Source organism: Dasypus novemcinctus, chromosome 3 (assembly GCF_030445035.2).
Source record: "Dasypus novemcinctus isolate mDasNov1 chromosome 3, mDasNov1.1.hap2, whole genome shotgun sequence".
NCBI classification, from domain to species: Eukaryota; Metazoa; Chordata; class Mammalia; order Cingulata; family Dasypodidae; genus Dasypus; species Dasypus novemcinctus.
In genome coordinates, this window is record NC_080675.1 from 97,086,086 (window position 1) to 97,113,296 (window position 27,211).

General features: G+C 38.1%; 1 protein-coding gene and 2 non-coding genes across 12 annotated transcripts in view; all 3 read left to right on the plus strand.

Moving 5' to 3' along the window:
• Nucleotides 1–8,591: 8,591 nt before the first annotated feature.
• CCNB1IP1 (cyclin B1 interacting protein 1) overlaps nucleotides 8,592–27,211 on the plus strand; it is a 31,580-nt gene continuing 12,960 nt past the window's right edge. The window contains exons 1-5 of one of the 10 annotated variants that reach the window (XR_011648398.1): nucleotides 8,592–8,658; nucleotides 11,942–12,943; nucleotides 13,901–13,953; nucleotides 15,388–15,501; nucleotides 16,409–16,625. Coding sequence is in view for 7 of the 10 variants with exons in the window: in XM_058293839.2 (XP_058149822.1) it covers nucleotides 15,480–15,501 (22 nt within the window). In the remaining 3 variants the exon portion in view is untranslated. The other 9 variants (XR_001117949.4, XM_058293839.2, XM_012521291.4 and 6 more) reach the window with 9 other exon arrangements.
• On the plus strand, nucleotides 14,138–14,214 carry LOC111761715 (small nucleolar RNA SNORD126). Its single transcript, XR_002794993.1, has one exon. It is a non-coding gene; the product is annotated as a small nucleolar RNA SNORD126 (small nucleolar RNA).
• On the plus strand, nucleotides 15,979–16,126 carry LOC111761714 (small nucleolar RNA SNORA79). The gene has a single exon (XR_002794992.1). It is a non-coding gene; the product is annotated as a small nucleolar RNA SNORA79 (small nucleolar RNA).

The window sequence follows — 27,211 nt, forward strand, 5'->3', positions numbered from 1 at the left end:
GCTTCACTCAACATAAGGTCCTCAAGATTCATCCATGTTATCACATGTGTTTGTACTGTATTCTTTCTTATAGCTTAGTAGTATTCCATTGTATGTATATACCACATTTTATTCTTCCATTGTTGGGCATTTGGGTTGATTCCAACTTTTGGCAATAGTGAATAATGCTGCTATGAACATTGGTGTGCATATATCGGTTTGTGTTCTCATTTTCAGATCTTCTGGGTATATACCCAGCAGTGGAATTGCTGGGTCATATGGCAAATCTATAGCTAACTTTTTGAGAAACTGCCAAACTGTCCTCCAAAATGGCTGGATCCTTCTGCATTCCCACCAGCAGTGGATGAGTGTTCTCATTCCTCCACATCCTTTCCAGCACTTGTATTCTTCTGTTTTTTTGATTGCTGCCAATCTTATGGGAGTAAGATGGTATCTCATTGTAGTTTTGATTTGCATTTCCGTAATAGCTAGTGATTTTGAGCATTTTTTCAAGTGCTTTTTAGCCGTTTGTATTTCTTCTTTGGAGAAGTGTCTGTTCAAATCTTTTTCCCATTTTAAATGGGTTGTCTGTCTTTTTATTTCCAAGATATAGGAGTTCTTTATATATGCATGGCTTACTTTCTTTTATGTTATTGTTTGGAAAAAAAATAGTAAGGATGGAGTCTGTTCTAGATTAAAAGTAATTCTTGAGACATAACAACCAAATGCAATATTTGGTCTTTGGATGCTGGTTCAAACAAACCTGCAATAAAAGACCTTGTGGAAGCAACTGGGATATATATGAACTGGGTGTTAGATGATTTGGGGGGATTTTTATTTATTAGATGTGTAATGGTATTGTAGTTTTGATTTTAAAAATCCTTATTTTAAGAAATCATGCTACAATATTAAGGGGTGAAATGAGAAATCTGGAATTTACTTTAAAATACTTCAGTCACAGGATGTGGATGTGGCTCAACTGATAGAGCATCTGCCTACCATATAGGAGGTCCAGGGTTCAGTACCCAGGGCTTCCTGACCAGTGTGGTGAACTGGCCCAAGCGCAATGCTGCTGCATGCAAGGAATGCAGTGCTGCACAGGGGAGTCCCACGTGCAAGGAGTGTGCCCCACAAGGAGAGCTGCCCCACATGAAAAAATTGCAGCCTGCCCAGGAGTGGCGCCGCACACATGGAGAGCTGTCAGAGCAAGATGACACAATAAAAAGAGACACAGATTCCTGGTGCTGCTGACCAGAATGCAAGCGGATGCAGAAGGACACAGTGAATGGACACAGAGAAGAGACAGTGGGGGTGGGCGGCGGCGGGGGGCGGGTGTGGAGGGAAGGGGAGAAAAATAAATAAAAAAAATAAATTTTTATAAAATAAAATAAAATACTTCAGTCTTGGGGAGCAGATGTGACTCAAGCAGTTGAAAGCTTGATTCCTATTGCCTCCTGAAAAAACAAACAAAAAAACCCACTCAGGGAAACCAATATGGCTCAATGGTTGACCGCCAGCTTAAAAACAAAAACAAAAAAACTTCAGTCAAAATAATCAAAAGAAGCAAAAATGTTTAAATATGGACAATTGTTAAATTTAGGTAATGGGCATATAGATGTATGTTATATTCTCTCTGCTTTCTGTATGCTTATAATTATCAGAATAAAAAGAAAAAAAATTAAGGAAAATGATAAATTAGTGGAATATTCCAGAGAAAAGAGCTAACTGGGTGATCTTAGTGATTGTAAGTTGATTTTCCCAAAATCTATTTAAATTGAAAAATTTAACCTGTGTTTAGATCAACATATTATAATGATGGGATAATGAATTTATCAAGTTAAATGTAAAAATTACATTATTTTTAGGAGAGTCTTCATGTTTCAATAGGATAAAATCTATATGAAAAGTTGGGATTTATAGATGGAGTAAGTCTTCAGAATAGATCAGAAGCATTTTGATAAATGCATAATTTCATGTATCTACAATTACAATATCTACAAAATAGTTTCACTGCTCTCCCCAAAATCCCCTGTACTCCACCTATTCATCCTTCTTCCCTCCCAAGCACACAACCTACATGGGCTACACAGTCCTTCACACACACACACATACACACACACACACATGTTTGCTTGGGCTCACTGTCCACCCTCTGTGTTTCCCTGTTTTCTTTTTAGGAGGCACCAGAATCAAACCTGAGACCTCCCATGTGGTAGATGGGTGTCCAACAGCTTGAGCCACATCTGCTATCCTCTGATTTTTTTTTTTACTGTCTCTCTACTTATGCCTTTTTTCTAGAATGTTGTATAGTTGGAATCATATAGTATGTAGCCCTTTTAGACTAGCCTCTTCCACTTAGCAATATGCACTTAAGGTTTCTCCATGTCTTTTTGTGGCTCGTTAGCACATTTCTTTTTATAGATGTATCTGTATACCTTACATTTTATGGATGTTTCACAGTTGGTTTAACCATTCAACTACTGAAGGACATCTTGGTTGCCTCCGAATTTTAGCAGTTATAAATAAAGCTGCTATTAATATTTATGGGCTATTAATATTTATTAAGTTTTGGTGTGGACATTAGTTTTCAGCTCATTTGAGTAAATACAAGGAATGTGATTGCTGAGTTGTATGGAAAGACTATGTTTAGCTTTATAAGAAACTGCCAGATTGTCTTCCAAATTGGTTGCACCATTTTGCACAAACATGCGCTAGCAATGAATGAGAGTGCCTGTTTTCTATATCCTCATCAGCATTTGGTGGTGTTGGTGTTTTGGTTTTTAGCCATTCTAATAGTTGGGTAGTGGTATGTATGTGTGTTATTTATAAATTCCAAAAAGAGATATTGATTACGTTTGTAAACTGGTTTGTTCCTCTGGGCATGATGCTCTTTGAGTCATTAAAATTCAAAGGCCTTACATTTACTTGTGTAGGGTAAATGAAGGCAAAATAATCTTTCTGTGAACTTGAGGCCCTGGAATAAGGATGGGTTGGTCTGGCCAGCCTCCTGACCATTAACAGGGGATTGGATGTAAGCATCAAAGGAACACCTGCAATAATAATCAGGAGGTCTGGCAATTGTTAACTAGTCCCGCTGTTTGCAACCTTATAAAAGCTGACTGTGTCTGTTAGGCGATGTGGAGCAGAGTGTGGAGCAGGATGCGGAGCACCCCTGGCTGGCCGCCACTGAGTAAGTGTATGAGTAAGTAATAAAGGCATGACAATAGCTGGGATTCCATGTGTTTTCTCTGGAATAGCAAATTAGTTGGTCAGGTTTGACTGCCTGCATTACGATGGGCATAGTCAGCAGGGTCTGTAACTGTATTACAACTTGATTAAATCAAGATTAGGGGGAAACGGACTTGGCCCAGTGGTTAGGGCGTCCGTCTACCACATGGGAGGTCCGCGGTTCAAACCCCAGGCCTCCTTGACCCATGTGGAGCTGGCCCACGCGCAGTGCTGATGCACGCAAGGAGTGCCGCCCCATGCAGGGGTGTCCCCCGCGTAAGGGAGCCCCACGCGCAAGGAGTGCACCCCATAAGGAGAGCCGCCCAGCGCGAAAGAAAGTGCAGCCTGCCCAGGAATGGCGCCGCCCACACTTCCTGTGCTGCTGAGGACAACAGAAGCGGACAAAGAAACAAGATGCAGCAAATAGACACAGACAACAGACAACCTGGGGAGGGGAGGATTAAATAAATAAATAAATCTTTATTTAAAAAAAAAAGATTAGGGCTTGATTTCACCATGTCGTTAGGACATTCAGGGTTGAGACCTTGCCCCTTGGTGGGCTCATAAAACAGATTCTCCTCAGAAGGTAGATACACAGAGAAGATGAACACAGAGGAAGAGAGATAGTTCCATAGACATAGCAGGATTTGGAACACGTGGGAAGGGAAAGGAATGATAGGCCCAGAGAAGTAGAAAGAAATTGGTCAAGAAGCCTAGCTGAGGATTCTGGTTAAAGGAAAGGGGCCCAGAATTCATCCCAGATATTTCAAGGTCAGAAGTTTTCAGCAAGAAGGAAATTAGTCCTATGGAAGAATGGAAGTGGAGAAGAGATGGTGTATTAGTCAGCCAAAGGGGTACTGATGCAAAATACCAGAAATGGGTTGGTTTTTATAAAGGGTATTTTTTTGGGGTAGGAGCTTACAGATACCAGGCAATAAAGCATAAGTTACTTCCCTCACCAAAGTCTATTTCCACGTGTTGGAGCAAATGGCTGCTGACGTCTGTGAGGGTTCAGTCTTCCTGGGTTCCTCTCTTCCCAGGGCTCCAGCTTAAAGCTTCAACATCAAACTCCAGCATCAGGTCTCCCACATTAAGAACCCTCACATCAAAAGCTCCAACTCTGTCCTTTGCCATGCCTTTTATCTGTGAGTCCCTACCCACCAAGGGATGGGGACTCAATGCCCTACTGATGTGGCCCAATGAAAGCCCTAATCATTACTCAATCATGACCAGGTACAGACCAGATTACAAACATAATCCAATATCTATTTTTGGAATTCATAACTATATCAAACTGCTACAGATGGGGAGAAATATAAGTGAATAATGAGTAGGGAGATGAACAGAGCAGCTGACACAGGTGGTGACTGGAAGGAGGGATGAGTAAGCTGGCTTCTGTGAAGGGTGTTTTTTTGGAGGAGGAGGGGTCGTTCAATTTTGATTTTTATGACTTTGGTTTTACAGCACTATCAAGGATTGGTATAATTTCCCCCCCACTTTCACAGCTTTAATTCAACATTGTCTTAGAGGGTACTAGCAAGTGTAATAAATTGTAAAAAGAAAACAAAGTTGAAAAGAAGTAAAACTGCCTTAAAATTGCAGATGACATGATCATGTATGTAGAAAATCCCAAGGTTCAGCAAAAACCTAAGTACCCTATGGCTATTGATTTCACTCACTGCTACATGGTGTGGCTGTACTACCCTATGGTACTAGGATGATTATCTCCCTCAAGTAAATCAAGGAAAGTGAAGTAAATCTGAGGGCAGATGATCTACAATGCAAAGGATCAAGGACCTAGGTCCTGACCTCATTTTCCTCTCCAGAAAATCCTTTTTAGAGATTGACAGCTTTCCCTTTTTAACCCTTTAAACATGCAAAATCTGTGCATCTATGGTTTTATATAATGTTTTGTTAGTATTCCAAAGCTCTTAACTAAAGTTGTTTTCCCTGATTTCAGAAAGTCCTATACTTATTTTTCTGGTATTCCAAGATGATCTGCTGGCACCTTTCTCATTGGAGAAGAGAAAATAAACAAGGTAACACTTGCAACTATTAGAAAAAGGAAACTATAAGCCTGTAACAAAACAGGATTTAAAAGCAAAAACTGATTTCCATTGCTTTGCTTGTATCCAGAAAGAATTGTATGAATGGCAGACTGGACTTATAGAAGAGCATAAGGAAACTCACATAAACAGGTGATTATTATTTTTTTTTAACTTCCTCTGTGAATGAGAGTGATGAAAGCATAAGAAAGTAGAATATGAATTGAGCATGTGCTATGACTCTGTCCTTGTGATAGATTTTTTTATTTATTTGTTAGGAAGGAAGATGTTGATTATCCCCATGATACAAAGAAGAAAACTGAGGCTCAAAAGTTTAAGAAATTTATTCCAGATGCTGCAGTTAGAAAGTACCATAGAAAAGATAATAATTTATGTGACACACATTTCAGAATATCCCTGTGCAACACTTTAAGATGATGATTTTCATTGGCTACAGTGGTGAAAATCTGCTGCCAAGAGGATAGTGACTTCCTGAGGAGAACACCCTGTAGGAACCCAGTGTATGTTAGCAGCCATTCAACATGGAGTGCAATGTTAACCGTGTACTGACAGATAGGACCATGGCAAGGGTTTAAGATCTCCCCTTAAGATAATGTTACAAAATCAGGGTTCAGAATGACTATACCAGGAATTTCAAAAAGTGTGATTAAATATTCAAAATGGTCTTCATTCTTGCTTTAGATACAGAAAAGCCCACATGTATGCTTTCTTATATTGTTTCATTTTGATATAAATTAAACTGTCACTTTCCCAAAAATAATTAGGAAAGTCATGAATTCGAAACACCTTTTAAAGGAATTTGTGTTCATGTCTTCAGGAATAACTAAGAAAGGGGATGGTGAGGAGAGTCTTCTACTTTGCAACAGCTTTGAAGGGAAGAGTCTCCTCAAGAGATACTGAAAAGAGGAGACACCTAAGTAAAGGGGAAAAATAGTAACTTTGGGGTAGAGGTGATGGACACATGAAAGGCCCAATCTTTAGAGTCCTAGGCTAGATTTAGGGGTTAGTCATTCAGTGCTGAGTCATTACAGACTTTGGAGGTTATCTTTTTTGCCTTAGGGGGTCAGGGATCTCTTATTTTTCTCCTTCCACTCCTCTATCAAAAGCTACTCTTGTACACTATCTTTATTTTAGTTGTGGTGGGGTACTGTTTAATTATTTAAACATGAATGCATTCTCCTTGTTTAGATTCTAGGAAAAAAAAAAAGTACCCAACCCTGCTCTTTTTCCTAGGAATAACTACTATATCAGTTTGTTGTATCTCTTTCCAGACCATTTACTTTTCATTCACAGACACAGATATGCACATTTTGAAAATATATTATTTTGACTTTTTGTGGGAGGTATTACATAAATGTGAGCATACCTCATACATTATTCTGCAACTTGACTTTTTTCACTTAAATGCTTAAGTTCTTTGCTAGGATGTGCAGATCTACCTCATTCACTGTAACTGCTGGGTAGTAACTGATAGAAAAGTTGTACCATGATTGAATGATTTCCCGTTTGAATAAGCAAGATAATTTCAAATTTTTTGCTATTACAATGATGCTACAATGACCTTCATTGTAAATGCCTTTTGGGGCATATATGCTAGTATAGATGTGGACATGCTGGTGCAAATAGTATGCTTAATTTTTATTTTTAATAAATGGCTCTTCTCAGATTCTTCATTCTGAATATATTATAGTTTCTTAAGAGTGCTTCCTCTTCCTAGAGTCTACTCATTTTAACAGAGATAACATCCTTAACATCCTGAATTAAGTCTGTTTTCCAAAGGTGGGCCTGGATTAAACCCATCAGAAGCACATGATGGTACTTAGACTTCCTGAAGGTGTGTCCCAGCAATCTACTTTTAAACAACTCTCAAAGTGATTTTACTGTACAAAATTTTGATGTTAGCATCCGAGAAGAATCTCATAAAGGATTGTTATGAGTATTCAAACTTAGAATGCAGAATGCCATTAGTGGGTTTTAGACCTTTGATGGGAATTTTAAAAAAAGGAATATTGTGCTTTCCTGGATCTTCTGAACTCATACAATAGGAGGCCGTGTAACCTTGTGGTTGAGTCTGGGCTCTCAAGTAAGAAGAATGGAACCCGACTTCTGACTTTATTACTTATTAACTTGATAAATTCCTTATCCTCTATAATTTTGTTTTCTCTTCTGTGAAGTAATTATAATAAAAGTGCGTAAATTCTATCTTGGATTACTGTGAAGATTAAGCAAGGTAATTAATATAAAGTATTTAGCATAATCCTTGGTTTATAGTAAACATTCAATAAATGAAATAATTTTGACTTTAGAAGTTATAATTAAATAAACCAATTATGGGAACAAAAAAATCAGCGTTTGGTGCTGAATGTTGGGAAATTTTGAGCAGACAAGCTCTAAACTAGATTGGAATGGATAGTAGTTTCTAAAAAGGCAGTAGGGTAGATAGGATGAAATTACTGAAAAATGAGAAGTATTGTGTGTTAAAGTTGTATCTTTTCTTTCTTTGCTGTAATGTTGAATCTTGATACTTCTTGTATATGTGCCTTATTATGCATGTTTGTATATATACTCTGCATTATGTAATTTAATAGTATTTATGATGAATGGTGTACTGGAAAGTCCTTTAATTATGGCTTAAAAAACAATCCTAAAATACTAAGAAGAACATACAGCTTAAATGGAGGGAATTGTGAAAAGTCAAAATAATCTATCACGTCCTCAGCACTGAAGTTCATTGTTTTAGATCCCGAGATGTTTAAAACACACTTTCCCTTCTAGTTGTTTACAGTTTATTGGGAAGATAAATCTAAAAGTGAAACTAAATAATAAGCAGCACATAGTTGAGTACTATTATGCAGCAGACCTTGTACTGAGCAAATTGTATAAGTTATTTTACTTTATTACAGCAATCATAAGACGTAGATCTCATCATTTTTTCTCTTTTCTTGGTTGAGGAAACGAAGCCGCTTAGCTCGAATACTAACCTGAAGTAAATTCTAAATTGAGTGGATCTAGACTTTATTATGGAACCCATACCCTGGATAAATGAATCATGAGTCATCCTAAAGCGCTGAAAATTGGAATAGAATGCAACCGGGCCACCTAAAAAAGAACGTATATAAATAATTTGAATTAGTCTGTGTTTGCTTACTAAGTACACGGACCCCAAAAGAAATTAGGTTTATAAAGTTCTGTCTAGAAACAGCGCAAGAAGCATCGCTGGTATATGAATAGATAGGTAGGCGAAAGAGTGACTGCGACGTTTCAGCACCTTTTAAGGTAAAGAAGGAGGGAATCCGCCTTTTACTCACTAGCCAATCAGGTTCTGAGACTACTAACCTAGGCCACTTCCTGTCTCTCCACTTTCTCTCTCGGTTTTGGTGGGCTGGTGAGTATGCACCGTACTTTGTTCTCTATCCTTTTTGGATTTCTAATCCATTGGGCCTACATACCCTGGTGGCAAGGCCTTTATTAAACCACCCCTGGAAAGTGTGAATTGCAGGGCTATAAATTTCGGCTGTGTGCAGGTTGGGGAAGCAAATGAAATGCTCGGCTTGGCTTGTTTCCACGTGGGCCTCTGCAGCACCGCGTCTGCCTGTCTTCCCCGAGACCTGGTGACCTAAAACAATAGACTCTGAATCAGGTACAGATTAATGTATTCCCCCAAAACGCCCGGATTCATTTTGCTTGGCGAAAAAGGTATTTTTATCATCTCAATGCTGTTTTGATTTGTATCTCCCTGGATGAGAGAGTAGATCTTGGAGGGAGTTCAGCCCTGAACATTTTAATTCTCCAGTGCATTTCTTCAGGATCCAGGTCCTTATTGGGTTTGTGGAGCCGCAGCAGACATTGTCTTTTTCCTGGTCTTTGCTCAGGGCATTCTGACTTTCTTGGTGACACCAGGCAGCAAATACTGGAGTGATTTTACAGAACATTAAGAGGCGCCCCTAATTTTAATGTCGGTACTGTGGTGAGGGTGTTTTAAACAGCGTCAGATATACTGAAAGAGATCAGGGGCCTAGCAAGCCTAAATTCAAATTACAGTGCCATAGCTTACTACTCTGGTGACCTTGGGTAAAACAGTTTGAGAAGATGAAGTGAAATATATCCATGTCAGGCACTAGACAGGAGGTGTAGAATTAAGTGTTAGATGCTTTTTAGAAGTGATAAATTATGGCTATTTTTTCCTCTCATACCCTGAGTCTAATTTCATCCCATCTCTATTTTTCTGATATATATGTATATTAATTCATATAGAATGTATTGTGTTGGTTATTATGGACAGAAAGTATGAGAGAAGTAATAGAACAGTTGATGGACTGGAGTAGTAGCTATTTGTAGCTCTCCCATAATATTTAGAATTCTCAAGCTTTATTATTATTATTACTATTATTTATTTTTTGAACAGAATATTTTAACATGGTTCAAAATTCAAAAGGAATCAAAGTATTTACAGAGAAGTTTCCTATTCCTTTCCCTGAGCCACCCAAATCCCCTCCCCACTCTGTGTTAACAGTTTTTGTTTAAACTTCCAGAGATATTTTATGCAGATATAAGCAAATATGTGTATTTAGCCCTTTTCTCTTCTATGCATACTGTACCATGTACTTACTTTTCCCACTTAGTAGTACCGTGTGAATAAACAATTCCAAGATCTTTATAATGGTTACATAGTATTTTACATAGTACTATGCTATATGGATATATTATAATTTATTTAACATTGGATTTAAGTAGTTTATTGTCTTAGAGCTCCCCCCAAATGCTCCAGTGAATAACCTTGCACATAAGATGGTTGGCAATGTGACATTTCAATTGGGTTTTGATATTAGTTTTCTATTTTTAAGGACTCTAGGTATTATGAAGTGCTTCCTATTACTTATATTTGTTCTGTACACATCAGTAATTAGAAACTAACCAACATCCTAAATAATCTTGATAGGGCAATAAAGGATTTTTCACCAAAGGCAAAACTATGCTGATGGCCTTTATGTGGATATAACTTTGCCCACTTTAATTAGGGTTTGGCTTATCTTGTTTTAAGCACATATCCAGTGTTGGGAAGGAATGACAGCAGTTAACCAGAAAAACCACGTGGTCTTTGTAATCACAAGGGCAGAAGGGGCACACGTGCATTGTTCACTTAGCAAAATATGTATGGTGTTGAGTAAACTCATTTTAACATTAAATTTGGAAAAACTGAAATGTTATTTAGGATGTATAGGAAGCCTCTGGGAATTCTTCCTAAGCTGTTTATATTAAAAGGCTAAATTCATGTTTTGTGAAACAACTAGTTTCCTAGTTAGAAGTTTTGCGAGTTGGGAAGAAAAATGGATTATTTCCAGTGGAAGTCTGCATTTTTTGTTAAGATGTAACTATTTAGGATACATCAAAATCTTTGTTAAGTTGGGGATGAGGGGGATGTTAAGTTGGGGATGAGGGAGAGGGAGAAGCAAGCTTTTTTCTCTTTTTAAGGACCAGTTGGGGTGGGGGCTCTTATGAATCTTTGTGTAACTTTTTTTTTTAAGATTTATTTATTTATTTACCTCTCCCCCCATACACACAGCTTGTTCCTTTTCTTTTGCTGTCTCTGTGTGCATTCGCTGTGCTTTTTTCCTGTAGCTGCTTGTCTCCCTTTTGTTGGGTCATCTTGCTGCGCCAGCTCTCCCCTGTGCATGGGCCTTCAGCTCTCCAAGGCGCTCTGGCCAGCTTTGCCTTCACAAGAAGGTCCTGGGACACGAACCCAGAGCCTCCCATATGGTAGATGGGAGCCCAACTGATTGAGCCACAGCTGCTTCCCTATATGTGTAACTTCTGGCTTCAGAGTTATTTTGAACAGTGTGTGAAATATGTAGGTGGAATCAACTTACTAGCTCATTGATCTTGAACACTTAATAATGAAAACACCCTGTTAAGCATTCGGGACAGCTACTGTATAAAATAAGTTATCATTTAATCCTCAGAACAGTTCTATTTAGGTGATATTTGTCCTCATTTTACAGAAGGAACAGTTGAGATTTAGAGAAGTTATAAAACTTGACTAAAGGTCAGTTAGCAAATCAGTGGGGGAGCCATATTTCAAATTAAGTTCTGTCTGACTTAATTAAATTTTTAAACTATTAAGCTAAGGAAAAGAAAACAAAAAGAAAAAACTGCCATGTTTGCATATGTATAAAATGGATATAACAAAGTACTTGAAAAATGAGGTAAAGTGTGGGGAGTACTTTATAAGTTCTAAGATATGCAAGGTATTATGAACTAGATAAAATAGCAAGATAACAGAGTAGGGAAGATTTTATTGCTTCATGCGACTTTAAATTATTCCGTCCTGCTGTCATGACCCAAAGCCTTCAGGGACTGCATTCTCATTTAATTTTATTTGCTCTACCAGTAATAGGATTGGGAGGGATGAAGTGGTGGTCTGTTAGCTGCATGGTCAGTCTGTTTCTGATCTGCCCACTTTAATTTCATATATGCTCTGTGCGGGTTCCTCCTGCACTTGGGAGGTTAAAACAATCCAGGATTCTTAGCTAAAGCTAAGTGAGTGGAAACAAAAATTGGAATGTTTTGATAGCAGTGATTTACAGAACCATCTTGAAAGGAGTCCAAGCTGAGTGAACAGTTATGCATTTACTTTTTATATAATATTTTGTATTTTCCTTTTGCTTCAGGTTGAAGATGGAATCCACCGAGGAGGGAATGCATGGGTCTTCAGCAGCCTGTGTGCCAGACCATAAGTGGCACTGTAAAAACCTCCATAACATCTGCTACAACCCTCTCTAAAAATCGAGTTAGACATTTCTCAATAGGAAGGTTAAAAGCTGATGGTACCGTAAGAGCAATTACAAGATACTTGTTGAGATGTGACTAGAATTCTGTAGGGAGCGCCTAAAATTATTATCCAGTAAGAAGTACTTGGATCCCAGAATTTAGGGGTAGACATTGTTAAAACTGTAGAAAATTCTGCCTTGCTGTCTTGCCTCCTGTCTGTACTTCTTTAGTCAGTCTTGCCGCTGATCTTAAAACATGCATTATGCAAGTATAGGACAAGGAAATTGTAAAATAAGACTTCTAGTCCTCAGGTTTCTAAAATACTTGAGCCAGTAGGCCATCTTCATTACATAAAGGAAACCATCTTCTGTAGCCCAGCTGTTTATTTAATATAGGTAGTGGTATGGTGAAGTGAGAAATCCTAGCTCCTTCACTTACTAGCTAGGTGTCCATAGGAAATTTATTTAACTAATCTGAGCCTGAAGAAGTTTTTGAATGTATCTAATAGTATAAATATGGGGTTGTAGGGATTGAAACAATTTTTATAGTGCTTGGTGGATAGTAGCAATTTTAAAGAATCATAGCCACTGCTTCCTCTCTGTTTGCTTATTTCAGTCATGCCTATTTAAGGCAGGGCTGTCCAACAGAACTTCCTGTGATGATGTATTGTAGAGTGTGGTAGCCATTAGCCACATGTGGCTCTTGAGCAATTAAAATGTGACTAGTATGACTGAGGAATTGAATTTTTAATTTTATTTACTTCCAATTAATTTTAAAAAGTGCTTACCTATTGGATAGTGTAATGATAAGTAAGGCCCAGCCTTAGCCCTATTTTTTTCCTTTATGAAGCCTTCCTTGACCAATGATTCTTAACGTTCCTGGCTCTCTCTACCTCTTATTTGGTATGTATCATAGACATTAATATTCACGAGTCTTATCTTTCCAGCTAGATTGTATTTGAGGTTAGGAAGTTTTTAATCCTCATTACTGCATGAAAAGGATGATGATGAAAATGTAATTGTACTATTTCTTTTGTAAATTCTATTTTTAAATGGTGAGTTTTAGAAGATCATTAAATATAAAATTTTTTTAAGCTGGTAATTGGGTTAAGACTACCTTTTCAGGAAATAGTCTAAAGGAAGTTTGCCTGTAGTGATAAACTGCATGTCCAGTTTGGTTTATCTGAAAGTTCAGATTATACTTAAACTCTGGAAGAAGTTAAAGCTTCTTTCTTTCTTTTTTAATTTTTTTTTTTTTTTTTTTTTAAGATCCATAAATCACACACAAAAAGCTTCTTTCTTATATTGCCATCTTGTGGCCAATATGGGCTCCAGATAATGCTAATTCAATTTTCCTATGTCAAGGGAAGGTTTTCTTCAGTGAAAAAGGATTTCCAAGAGTAAAGGTTATATACCATTGACTCAATGACATTGAAATATGACTTTGGATGATCTTTATTGTCTTTTTGTGTGTGTTTTTTACTTTTATATTTTTATTATTTATTGTTGGATTATCTTTACATTTATCTGAATCTTAACACGTTGTTGGCTACTTTTGCATACATCTTCTCCTATGGTGAGGCTGTTCAATTTTCTAACCTTTTAGAAGTTGGTAAGCCTTACTGTGCAATTTTATCCAAACTTTTAAGTTTACACAAAATTTAGATACCTAATTTGATACTGAGCTTGGGCATTTGATAACTTTCTTGATATGAATGGGTCACTAATTTTTTTACTGAATAGAGATTCAAATAAAGAATGGCCAGTTACTCTAGTTTTCCTTGAGGCTTTGTGGGTAGTATGCTGCATCATAACCTTTGTGTGTCTTTAAATTTTTAAATTAATTTTAATTTTCTATAGATGATGTAACTCAACATGATTCCTAAATAGAAGCTGGTCATTTGATACCAGAGGTAAGTGTAAATGAGAACCATTTTTATCTCATTTGGATTTCTAATCATTTATCAGTAAGACTTAGGGCTCAGCGTTATTAGTGGCTGAAATTTGGTAGATGAAGAAATTTAGTTCCAGCTTAACAGGGTTTCACTGGTTTGAGGTTGAGGGGCAGTGGTAATTTGCCCTTCACCAGTAATTTACAGTTTGCCATGATGAAATGCATGTTGAAGTCCGTGTTTCAGCTGATACCCTGATTAAACACATGCTCTGAGCAGACTAAAGCTAGGGGCAAAGATCTGGAATTGAATTCTTAGAATTCTTACTGGGGTCTTGCCAGTGATCCCAGGTAATTCATAAATCTCTGATTGATGATTCTGATACTACAACAGATACTTTTTGTTTTGTTTTGATAATTTGTAGTATTTCTTTGAGGTAAACAGCTCTGTAGTCATGTCCTGAGTATGGCAAGGTGCTTTGTAAATTACAGCTTCCCGCTGAACTGAGCATGAATAAGTCAGACTAAAGACTCGGATAGGTCCAGCTTGGCTAGTAATGAGCATTTATTTAGGCAACTTACATGGGGGTCCTCATCCTCAGCAGTGGGAGGAAAGAATTATCTGAGCTCAGTCATCCATGCTTGTCGCATGGATGGGGTGAAGTGTCTTTAATATAATGCATGTCGATGTCCAGATGGGGGAACACGTGTGAGGGGCAATAGGCCTTGTAAAGAATGCAGTGTTGAAAGATTTACTGATCAATCATCAGTTCACAACTAGTTCCAGAGACTTTAGGAATGGAATGTTGCTGCAACTGGAAGGGTTAGGAGAAAATGCAGTCATATATGCCACAGGTCAGAAATTCTTAGTCTAAAAATTCAAACACTACAGAAAAAGCATTGTTGATTGGTGTAAATATACCAGCTTGTAGCTAAATAGTTTTTAACAAATAGAATTTATATATAGGATTAAGGGAATCCCAGAGTTAAGTCAATTTTGTTAAGACTATATAACACTTGTTTAAATGTTATGCTGTAGGTTTGTTTCTTGATACTGAAGGGTTTTCATGATATATTAAAGTAAAAGTTATAGAGAAATTATGTATAATCCTACTTGAACATTTTTATATGTATATGTCTATTTAAGAAATCATCTGAGGATGAATTCAAATACTAGAAGTTATTGTCTCTGGAATTGGATTCTGTGGGTGATCTTGTTACTTTTGCTAACATGTTTCCTAACTTCATTATATTCATGTATTGTATAATTTAAATGTTAAGCACCCTAGGTTGGACAGACTTGTTTCCTTCAACAGGAAATGGGAGTACATGTAAGAGTGATTTAAAGACCTTTACAATTGTAGGTCTAAAATGGCACCTTGCAGGAAGTAAAAATAATTCCAAGGAACTTTAGCACTTGAAATAATTTTTTAGCTTTTGGCTATGTCTTTTGCAGAAATGAAATTTCAAGAGACTGAAACTGAATTTAAGTTGTCTTTCTCAGGCTGGAAATCTTGGTTTCTATAAGTCTTGGATGTACAACTCAAGATGGCTGCATTTATCGTTTATGGTAAGGCCAAATGCATCTAAAGATATAGAGAGGTTGCATGGTATATAGTTATGGGTTCTGGAGTCAGATTGGGTTCAAACTCATGTACTGTCACTTAACTAGCTTTATAACTTCGGCATGTTTTAACATTTCTGTGATGTTTGTGTGTCTTTCTGCCAGTTGCCTATCTCTTAACTTTACCCTGAAGTAGCCAAACCCTAATTTAGTTCTAGAATTAAGCAAAGTATGGTAGCAAGGACTAGAATATGCATTCCTATATAGTTGTTTCAATAGAGTTTTCTTTGACTGATCTTGGTTCTAGTACTAACTTGTCAAATTCCTTGCTTTGTTTAGCTGAACCAGTTGATCTTTCTTTAATGGTCTCTTCTAGTTTTTGACTCTTTAAAATTTTAAATCTAATGATTCCTATCTCAAAGTCACTTGGTGTCTTTAGTTTTGTTAAATGTTTCTTAAAATAATGACGTTGAAGATATACTTTGATGGCTGTTCCTCTCATTGCTCGGAGCTTTAGGCAGTGGGATTTTAGTCCATCATATATCAAAAGTGGCTTTTCTTCACTCAGGGCACCATGGGGATGCGTTGGCTGTCCGTTAGTGCCTTCTGATTTTTGTGGAGCCAAATAGTTACAAAGCAGCTGGTGATTCCAAATTAAGAAAATGTATCTGTGAGGGGGAAAAAAACCCTAATTTTAAAACATGGGGATATAGTTAATAGAGAGTCTTTTCATTGTGGTGACTCTGACCTAAGGGCTGTGAAAGAAAGAGCTGTGGTAAATAGATTCTGGGAGTTCCTGAAACACTGTACTGTGAAGTCATTCACATGCAAATGTTTTACTCTGTTTCTACCCCTTCCCCCATGTGTTTGTTCATAATTCAGGGGAATTTTTAAAATATCGTTTTCTTTGCAGGATGAAAGTAGATGATTCTTCAAATTAAAGATGGAAACTGACTTTTCTCACTAAAAGTGGTCTTCTAGAATCAACTTGTAAAAGTAAAACTTGCAAAGGAAAGTAAAATACTATTTCTTCTGTTATTCTTAGATCCCCTCCTAGATTATAAGCTCCATGAAAGCAGGGTGCCTTTCTTTTCCCAAATGCCTGACCCAGAATAAATCTTCAAAAAATATTTGAAGTGAATGGAATTCTTCTATTGATATATATCTATATATTTAAAAATTCCTGGAAAACCATTTTACTTTTGTTTCAGTAAGACACTTAGATGGAATAACTGGGACTTAAGTTCTAATGTAAAATGTATATATAGGTATATTAAACTATTTGGGTACCTATGAGTCTTAGTATCTGATTATTTTAAGTCTTAACCCTTCTATGAGATAATGAAGAATGATTGCCAAAAACCAAACTATGTATGTGAGGAACAGATACATAAAAGCTTACTAGTAGGAAATCCTTTACTATGAACATTTTATTTATAGCCTTCCTGGATATTTATCATTGTTTTTTTTTTTTTTTTTAGTTCCCCCTCTCCCCCGGTTGTCTGTTCTCTGTGTCTATTTGCTGCGTCTTGTTTCTTTGTCCGCTTCTGTTGTCGTCAGCGGCACAGGAAGTGTGGGCGGCGCCATTCCTGGGCAGGCTGCACTTTCTTTCACGCTGGGCGGCTCTCCTTACAGGGCGCACTCCTTGTGCGTGGGGCTCCCCTACGCGGGACACCCCTGCATGGCACAGCCCTCCTTGCGCGCATCAGCACTGCACGTGGGCCAGCTCCTCACGGGTCAAGAAGGCCCGGGGTTTGAACCGCGGACCTCCCATGTGGTAGATGGATGCCCTAACCACTGGGCCAAGTCGTTTCCCTTTATCATTGATTTTTGATATGGTTTGGTACATACCATTTTGGTATGGTTCAGAAGTTATTTCTGCTTGATTAATGTTAGTTAATATCATAATATTCTCAATTGTTTTGGCTAAAATTATACTTCAGGGAATTTTCTGCCCTATACTGTTATTTATATCCATGTGGGTATATTTATTTTAAAAACAATTTATACATGAGTGTACATAAGTAATAAGTAGTAAAACAAACATCACCCCAACATAAATACCTTGCATTGTTGTGAAACTCCATGAGGGTATATATATGTATATTTTTAAAAGATTTATTTATTTTTTATTTCCCCCGCCTTGCGGCTTGTTTTTTTTGCTGTCTGTTCTCTGTGTCCGTTTGCTGCGCATTTTTCCTGTGTCTGCTTGTCTCCCTTTGTTGTGTCATCTTGCTACATCAGCTCTCCGTGCCGTACGGCCAGTCAGTTCTCTGTGGTGCATGGGCCAGCGTGCCTTCACAAGGAGGCCCTGGAATGCGAACCCAGGCCTCCCATATGGTCGATGGGAGCCTGATTGAGCCACAGCCGCTTCCCTCCATGAGGGTATATTTAACATGCAAGGGGTAAAAAAATACACTTCAAAATATTGGATGTCTGGTGTACATCATGTGTTTTTAGAATGAGATTTAGAACTTAGCCATGTGTATATCAATTACATGAGTGATATGCAACTATAACTTCTCTTAGCCAAAACATAAAACCCATTTATTAAAACAAATATAAAATTATCAGTGAGTTTGAGCATAGATGAAGCTAAAATCTTAAGATTCAAAGATAACAGGAGGGAAGATTAGTATCAGAAACTACTAGAGAATTGTGGTACATAAATACTCAGCAATAGGAGTTTATTATATATTTATATTTTATATATATATATTTTTGTCTTTATTCATTTTTTTAATATTACATTAAAAAAATATGAGGTCCCCATATACCTCCTACCCCCCTCACCCCACTACTCCCCCCACAGCAACATTCTTCTCCATTATCATGAGACATTCATTGCGTTTGGCGAACACATCTCTGAGCATCGCTGCACCTCATGGTCAAGGGTCCACATCATAGCCCACACTCGCCCACATTCCATCCAGTGGGCCATGGGAGGACCTACAATGTCTTGTAATTGTCCCTGCAGCACCACTCAGGATAACTCCAAGTCCCGAAGACGCCCCCATATCTCATCTCTTCCTCCCATTCCCCACACCCAGCAGCCACCATGACCACTTTCTCCACACCAATGCCACATTTTCTTCGATTACTAATCACAATAGTTCATGAATAGAATATCAATAAGTCCACTCTAATCCATATTCTGTTCCTCCATCCTGTGGACCTTGGTTTGGTTGTGTCCACATCTATGTTAAAAGGGGACTTAGATTCCACATGGATGCTGGATGCAATCCTGCTTTCAGTTGTAGCCACTCTTGGCTCCATGGTGTGGTGGTTGACCTTCAACTCCATGTTAGCCGAGTGGGGTAAGTCCAATACACCAGAGTGTAGGAGCTGAAGTCTGTTGAGGCTCAGGGCCTGGCTATCATGGTCAGTCCAGAGATTCAGATCCCCTGGGTATATATTAAACCCCAGCACCAACTACAATTCTGGCAAAGTAATAGGAAAGGCTTTTGAAAAGAGATCACATCTGAGTCCAGCTCCATCACACAGAAACACCAACTCCAAAGAAGGGCCAACTGACATGCACTGAACTCCATCTGCCATGACCATAAAACCTGAGGGTCTCTGTAGCCCTCAAAAGAACCAATACCTGGGGTTGTATCTACTTTATCTGTCTCTGGGACTCTGCTCAGGTGTGCATAAGGGCAACCCCTCTGATAACCTCCCGGCTCTTTTTTAGAGACTCATAGCCATATAAACTCATTTGTCTTTTCCATTTCCCCCTTGATTTAGGTCAAAAAGCATTTTTAACTCCTGTTATTATATGTAGACAGAGATATTCTGCTGGTCCAAGTTGAGCCTTTTGTTCAAGGTCATTTTCTAGTTACATCATCAGCTGGTACTTGGTAGTAATCCCTCGGTGCCAGGGAGGCTCATCTCTGGGAGTCATGTCCCACGCTGGGGGGGAAGGCAACAAATTTACATGCTGAGTTTGGCTTCGAGACTGGCCACATTTGAGAAACACGGAGGCTCTCAGGAGGTAACTCTTAGGCACACTGCTGCTCTAGGCCTTGTTCTTATTTCAGGTGCACAGGCACACAATCATAATCATTAGTATCAGGGACTCATTGTTGGACCTTTTTTGGTCTTTGCCGTTGCACTTGGGAGCAATAGGGGTTTAAAGTATTGTACACAAGTGTATTTTTAAGTCAAATGAGTGTAAGTCAAATGTAGGTCAAGTGGTTGAGTGCCTGCTTCCCATGTAAGAAGTCTTGGGTTTGGGGAAACGGACTTTGGCCCAGTGGTTAGGGCATCCGTCTACCACATGGGAGGTCCGCGGTTCAAGCCCTGGGCCTCCTTGACCCGTGTGGAGCTGGCCCATGCGCAGTGCTGATGCGTGCAAGGAGTGCCCTGCCACGCAGGGGTGTCCCCCGCGTAGGGGAGCCCCATGAGCAAGGAGTGCACCCATAAGGAGAGCCGCCCAGTGCGAAGGAGGGAGCAGCCTGCTGAGGAATGGCGCCGCCCATACTTCCCATGCCGCTGACGACAACAGAAGTGGACAAAGAAACAAGACGCAGCAAAAACACAGAAAACAGACAACCGGGGGAGGGGAGGGGAATTAAATAAATAAAAAAATAAATCTTTAAAAAAAAAAAAAAAAGAAGTTTTGGGTTTGAAGCCCCCCCCCAAAAAAAAGACATGATTTTTTGAAAGGCAAAAGTAGTCTGTAATTAAATGATACAAATGATATGTGAGCACAAATTGTGCTGTCATAATTTAGAGAAGTCAAATACCCTTGAAGTCACTTCATTGAGTACACAATTCATGAGCGTACCATAGTTACGTAAAAACAGCTGAATTTTAAACTATTTCACAAATAACAAGAAATATGATAGGTCTTCAAAGTACCAGACTTTTCTATTGAAATTCTCAATTTTGGGCTATAAAATCAATCAAGGTGTCAAAAGAGTGATGAAGTTACTTTGTGTGGTCAGGTATAGCACAACTATCACTTGAAATTCAATGCTTTTACTCCATTATATCACTATGCTGCTTTCATAAATATGTGATTGCAAATGTTTTGTCATGTTTCTTATTCCAAATAATTTTGCTGGTGAGGTAGGTAGGAACATCCCCAGGTACTACTCTTTAGGCACTAGTAACATCTCATTCTTTTTTTTTTTTAAACTTTTTGTAATTCATATTTGAAAATATGAACAATAATTAAATAAAAAATACACAGCTGAACAAAAACATACATTTCTCAGTTAAATGTACTAGATACATATACATTTTTAAAAAAATCATACAATATGTTACACAGTATATTTGGTTCATAGTAAGAGGATCATACAGTCTTTGTCCTTTTCTGTCTGGTTTGCTTCACTCAACATAATGTCCTCCAGGTTCATCCATGTTATATACTTTATGACTTCATTTCTTCTTAAAGCTGCAAATATTCCATCATGTGAACAGACCACAATTTGTTATTCGTTCATCAGTTGATGGACTCCTGGATTGTTTTCAACTTTTGGCAATTGTGAATAACGCCACTATGAACATCGGTGTGTAGGTGTCTATTTGTGTCACTGCTTTCAGTTCTTCTGGATATTTACCTAGTAGTGGTATTGCAGGGTCATGTGGCAACTCTATATTCAACTTTAGGAACTGCCATACAATCCTCCACAGTGGCTGTATCATTCTGCATTCCCAAGAACAGTGAATAATTGTTTCTATCTTTCCACATCCTTTCCAACATAAGTAGTTCTCTTTTTAATAGTGACCATTCTGATAGGTTTGAAATGATTACCTAGTAGTTTTGATTTGTATTTCCCTAATCATTAGTGATGTTGAACATTTTTTCATGTATTTTTGTCATTTGTATTTCTTCTTTGGGCAAATGTCTATTCAGGTCTTTTGCCCATTTTTTAATAGGGTCTTTTTAAAAAATATATTTATTTTATTTATTCCCCCTCCCCCATTGTTTGCTGTCACTCTCTGCTCTCTGTCCATTTTCTGTGTGCCCTCTGTGTCTGCTCGTCTTCTCTTTAGGAGGCACCGAACCTGGGACCTCCCATGTGGGGGAGAGGCACTAAACCACTTGAGCCACCTCAGCTCCCTGGTTTGTTGAATATCTCATAGTCTTTACTCCCTGTGTCTCTTTGTTGCATCAGTTCGCCGTGCCTGCCTGTTGCACCAGCTTACCTTCTCTAGGAGGCACTGAGAACTGAATCCGGACCTCCCAATATGGTAAGCAGGAGCCCAATCACTTGAGCCACATCTGCTTCCCTTGTTTGTCTTTTTATTGAGTTGTAACATCTCTTATATATCCTGGATATCAAACCCCCATTGGATATGTGATTTCCAAATATTTTCTCCCATTGAGTTGGTTGCCTTTTCACCCTTCTGATAAGTCCTGTAAGGTGCAAAAGTGTTTACTTTTGAGGAGGTACCATTTATGTACCTTGTTGTGCTTGCCTTGGGTGTAAGGTCCAAGAAACTACCACCTACTACAAGGTCTTGAAGAGGTTTCCCTACATTTCATTCTAGTAGTTCTATGATCCTGACTTTTATATTTAGGCCTTTGATCTGTTTTGAGTTGATTCTTGTGTAGGTAGTAAGATGAGATAGGGATCCTCTTATTCTTCTGGTTATGGATACCCAGTTCTTCCAGCACCATTTGTTGAAGAGACAGTTTTGTCCCATTAATATGGACTTGGTAGTTTGTCAAAAACCAGTTTACTGTATAGGTGAGGATTTATTTCTGGATTCTCAATTCTATTCTACTGATCAATGTGTCTATCTTTATGTCAGTACCATGCTGTTTTGACATGGATAAAAAAACATGAGCCATCCATATGCTGCTTATAAGAAACTCACCTTTGACCCAGGAATACAGATCTCATTCTAAAAGTGCATGAAGTACACTATTTCAGTATTTTGTACCTCTTGGCCTATTAAATATAACCTGGAAATGGGACTGGAGTACCATTTCCATCAAAGATTGAAGCTCTTGGAATGTTTGCTTTAATGAATGTGGCCACTTTTCCCCTTGTGACTCTTATTATTTCTTCTTTTAGAGAGAATGGATTAAGGATCTATATACATCAAAAGCAGAACTTTAAAACTAGAAAAATATAAAATACGACATTGGAGTAGACATAAGCACAAAAATGTTGATTAATTTGTGTGCACTAAAATGTCAAATTTGTATTTGCATATCATGTAACTGACAAAGGGTTCCATATAAATCAAGAAAATGAGAAAATGCTGTAATAGGCAGTTCTCAGATGAGGATCCTGAGCTGTCATTAACATGAACAGATGCTTATCCTTACATGTAATTAGAAAATTAAGTATTAAAACGATATTGAGATACCATTTCACTGCTGATCAGATGGACAAAAAGTGAAAAAACAACCTGACACTTCCACGTGTTTCTGAGTCTGGAGCTGTGGCCTCTCATACTTTGCTGATGACAATGTAAATTTATATCTGGACAGTAAAGATTCCTATATAGTAACCCAGCAATTTCACCTATCAGTGTATATATTCTATAAACATTCTTGCATGTATACTCAAGGAGACATATACAGAAGGTTTATTATAGTATTTTTTTCATCAAACAGGATAAGTTGTCTTTTATTTTTTAATTATTTTTTTTAAAGTTAATAGATCATATAAAAGATTATAGTATTTTTAATTGCAAAAACCTGGAACTATCCATTTGAAGAATGGGTAAATTATATATTCCTAGTATGGCTTTTAAAGTGAACTACTGGGAGCATGTATACCAACTTGGATAAATGACTAAAAAAGTGGCCCAATGATAGGTGCTCTATGATAAAATATAGTATTCTGAAAACATGTAAAAGAAATTTGTTATAGAGGCATCAACATATAGTAAAAGTGTAAGCATATTGAGAATGCTACTTTAAAATCTGGCTTTGTTAACTTCTGGAGAGGTAGGAGATAATTGGAATTGAGACATACACAGAGGAGGCTCCAGTTGTATTTGTAAAGTGTTATTTTGTTTAAAAAAGTAAGCAACGGTAAGTTTTGGATACTGAAAGCTAAGTGATGGTCATTCTATGTTTTTCTATATGTTTGATATTTAATGATAAATCTTAAAAAGCTCTTTATTATGAATGGATCCCAGGCTTGATTTATTTCAACAGTCACATCCCCAGGAACCCTCTAGAACAAAGGCAGTGAAGGGTTTGTGCCATGGAAAAATGAAACACATGCCATCAAGAAGTATGTTGGGTCAGTTCCCCATAACTCAGGCTACTGGACAGGGATTTGAAGACTTTGTACCTCTCTATTTTTTTCTACCTGGCAAACATGGTGGCTAACCCTACAGGTGTTTAGCCAAATGGAATAGAAATTGGAAACTGATATAGAGAGAAAATGGTTAGGGAACACAGGCTTTGGGATTCAATAGGGTGATAGATTTGAAGCAGGAAGTGGTCATATTGTAGTACAAAGATAATTTGGCAGGATCACAAAGTTAGGTGCTGGCCAATTTGAATACTTTGTGTTTTATAAATTTAAATTTATAGATAGAAACTGGATTGCAGGTGACCAGGGGATGGGTGGGGGTAGGCAATGCTTAGTTGGTACATAGTTTTGGGATTTATGGAAAAATTTTGTTACTGGTTCATGGTGAGGTAGCAAAACATTGTCAATTACTGGAATTACATATTTGAATGTGGTTAAAAAGTGAAACTTTAGGTAGTTTATATATTACTAGAATAAAACAACAAAAAACATTGCATCAAACAGTGAGCCTAATGTAAATTATGGACTATAGTTTTTAGTATAATATTTCGTCAATTGTAACAAATGTACCATAATAATATTTTAATAGGGAGAATTGTGTGAGGGGGTGATATATGGGAACTCTTTTTCTGCATGTGTGAGGGGGTGATATATGGGAACTCTGTGGTTTTTCTGTTAATTTATAACTTTAAAAAGAATAAAATGATGGCATTAAGGCTTATATCCTGAGGGTCCCTCATGCCCTGCTGTGATCATTTTCTTTTAAAATAAAAATTCCAATAGGCCCGTATAGATTAAGAGGAAAAGTACACGGTTGCTGCAGGTAAGCACAGAATAGAAAAGTGATAGGTAATAGCATTAGGGCAAAACATAAAATATTTAGCAGTACACCAGCTTCAGGGTAGCAAAAAGGCAGATCACCTGACACCTGATAACCACCATTTATATTGAAGAGAATGATAATGAATGTTTATAATGCAGTCTATAAAACAAGAAAGTTGTATTTTATTTAAAAGTTATATATAAAGGGAAGCGGCCTTGGCCCAGTGGTTAGGACATCTGTCTACCACATGGGAGGTCTGTGGTTCAAACACCGGGCCTCCTTGACCCGCGTGGAGCTGGCCCATGCGCAGTGCTGATGCGCACAAGGAGTGCCCTGCCATGCAGGGATGTCCCCGGCATAGGGGAGCCCCACACACTCAAGGAGTGCGTCCCGTAAGGAGAGCCACCGAGTGTGAAAGAAAGTGCAGCCTACCCAGGAATGGCGCCCGCACACACAGAGAGCTGACACAACAAGATGACGCAACAAAAAGAAACAGATTCCCAGTGCCGCTGATAAGGGTAGAAGTGGTCACAGAACGCACAGCAAATGAACACAGAGAGTAGACAACTGGGTAGGGGGGCAGGGAAGGGGAGAGAAATAAATAAAAAAATCTTAAAAAAAAAGTATATGGAGAATGCATAGCATCTACAAATAATTTCTATTCCAAAATGGAGGGAAAAAATGACAAGAAAAAATTTAAAACACAAAAATAATAAAATGACAAAAATCTACCTCACAAAGAGGCGAGAGCTGTTAATGACAGGTTCCGTTTCTGGAAATTCCTTATGCAACAACTCAGAAAGCCTATGCAGCCTGGTGGGAAATCCCCCAAATTTTGCAGGACGAACACCTACCCTTAACAGTGGCAGGGGCTCAAGCCACTGGGGTTACTTTCTCATCTTTCCCTCCCTGCTCTTGCTTCATGAAACTTTCATCTCAAATATTAAATCATGATAGCTAGGATATTACTTTTGTGCCAGTCGACAGCTATCACCGGCACTTAGGCACAGTAACTTGAGGACTACAAGGGTTCAGCCACGTTCGCTCGCTCGCACTCCTGAAAGGCTTGTGACTGACTGGTGGACTCCACTCAGCCGAACCCGACTTAACTGCGCCACCCTGTGGCCAATTTCCCGATCCTGAGCAGCACAAGTCTCAGCTCGCACTGCCCAGTAGACCCCAAGAGACTGCGCATGCGCCCTTTGAGGCGGCGTGGGTGCTGGCGGGAAAGCTGTGGTCTTGTAGTTGGGGAGGCAGCAGAGGCGTTTTCCCGCGCTTTTTCTTTACGCCTCAGGTTAAGTATTTTTATTTGAATATTTTTATTATTATTATCAACATTAGTTTTTTCTGTCGAGCGTGGAAAGCAGGCTGAGAATCCCAGTGTGAAGTTTCTGTGGGTCTAATCATCTAGTTACCTTGGTAACCTGGGCAGGGGCTCAGATGGCTCCTTTCTTTACTTGCTGAAAAATCTGGAATTAGTTGCACCTCCAGCTCTGACTGGGAATGGTCTCTGCCTTCAAAACTGTTCCCAGGTCTTTTACTTCCTGTATCCCCGTTACTAGTCTGGAGGTCAAATATACCCTGTAACCCCGACTGCCGGGTGCCACATACCTGTGGAAACCTGCCAAGTGGGTACATTTGGGATGAAGGTGTCAGAGCATTCTTTGTCAACCCCTTTGTGCAAGGCAATATTCATTGACTTTGTCAATTGTAAATGTGAACATTTCTCCTTGGTGTCTAATGGGTGTACCACTATTATTAATTACAATATAGGACTGATAGATTCAGAATAATTGCTTCTCTGAGTTAATAAAATTCTAAAAAGGATGGACCCTTTATTGAAAAGTAACTTAGCAAATAATATTTTTACAAATATTTAAAACAGAGGCATAACACTGATTATTTTTATTAATAGGTGTATTTTTAAACTGGTTAAAAATCCTATTTTATACAGATTTTTTAGACTTAATAGTCAATTTTTGGATGAATTAGGGAAGTTTTAATTGAATACTAACAGCCTGCTACTCTTTTTATATCAAGGCAACTGTAGGTAAAGAATTTGGGAAATTAGCAAATACAAAAAAACCTACTGCCATAACCCACTGAATGTGCTGGGGGAAGAGTGTGAATTACAGAGTAACTATTATCCATGTGGTGCAGAAGTGCTCCAAAATGTGTTCATAGAGTGCGATGAGTGTGCCACAGTGATGGGGGAGGTTGTTAGTTTGGGGGGATGGTGGGTATAAAGAACCTGTTAGGTTTTTTATAATGTAACCTTTTTTGTGATGTATGTATCTTCAAAAAATACACTTTACAAAAATAATAGGGGTGGGTGTATGGGATGTTGGTTCTATGGGAACCTCATGTTTTTTTTAATGTAACATTCTATGTGATCTATTAACTTTAATAAAATAATTAAAAAAAAAGAAAAACCTAAAAATGTAGCTTAAAATACATTGTGCTAAGGAATGGTTGAAATCAATGCCTGGATTTATTTATGTCTACCAATTGTGAGTGTGGTACTAAAATAGTCTAGCAAACTTTGAATGAACTTGGATTTTTGTTTAGATATTGAGAAATGGCAGAAAGCACTGATTTAATTTTGATTTGATTGTATTTTGTAAATGTTCCTAAGCTTTTGTCCAAGTACATATGATTT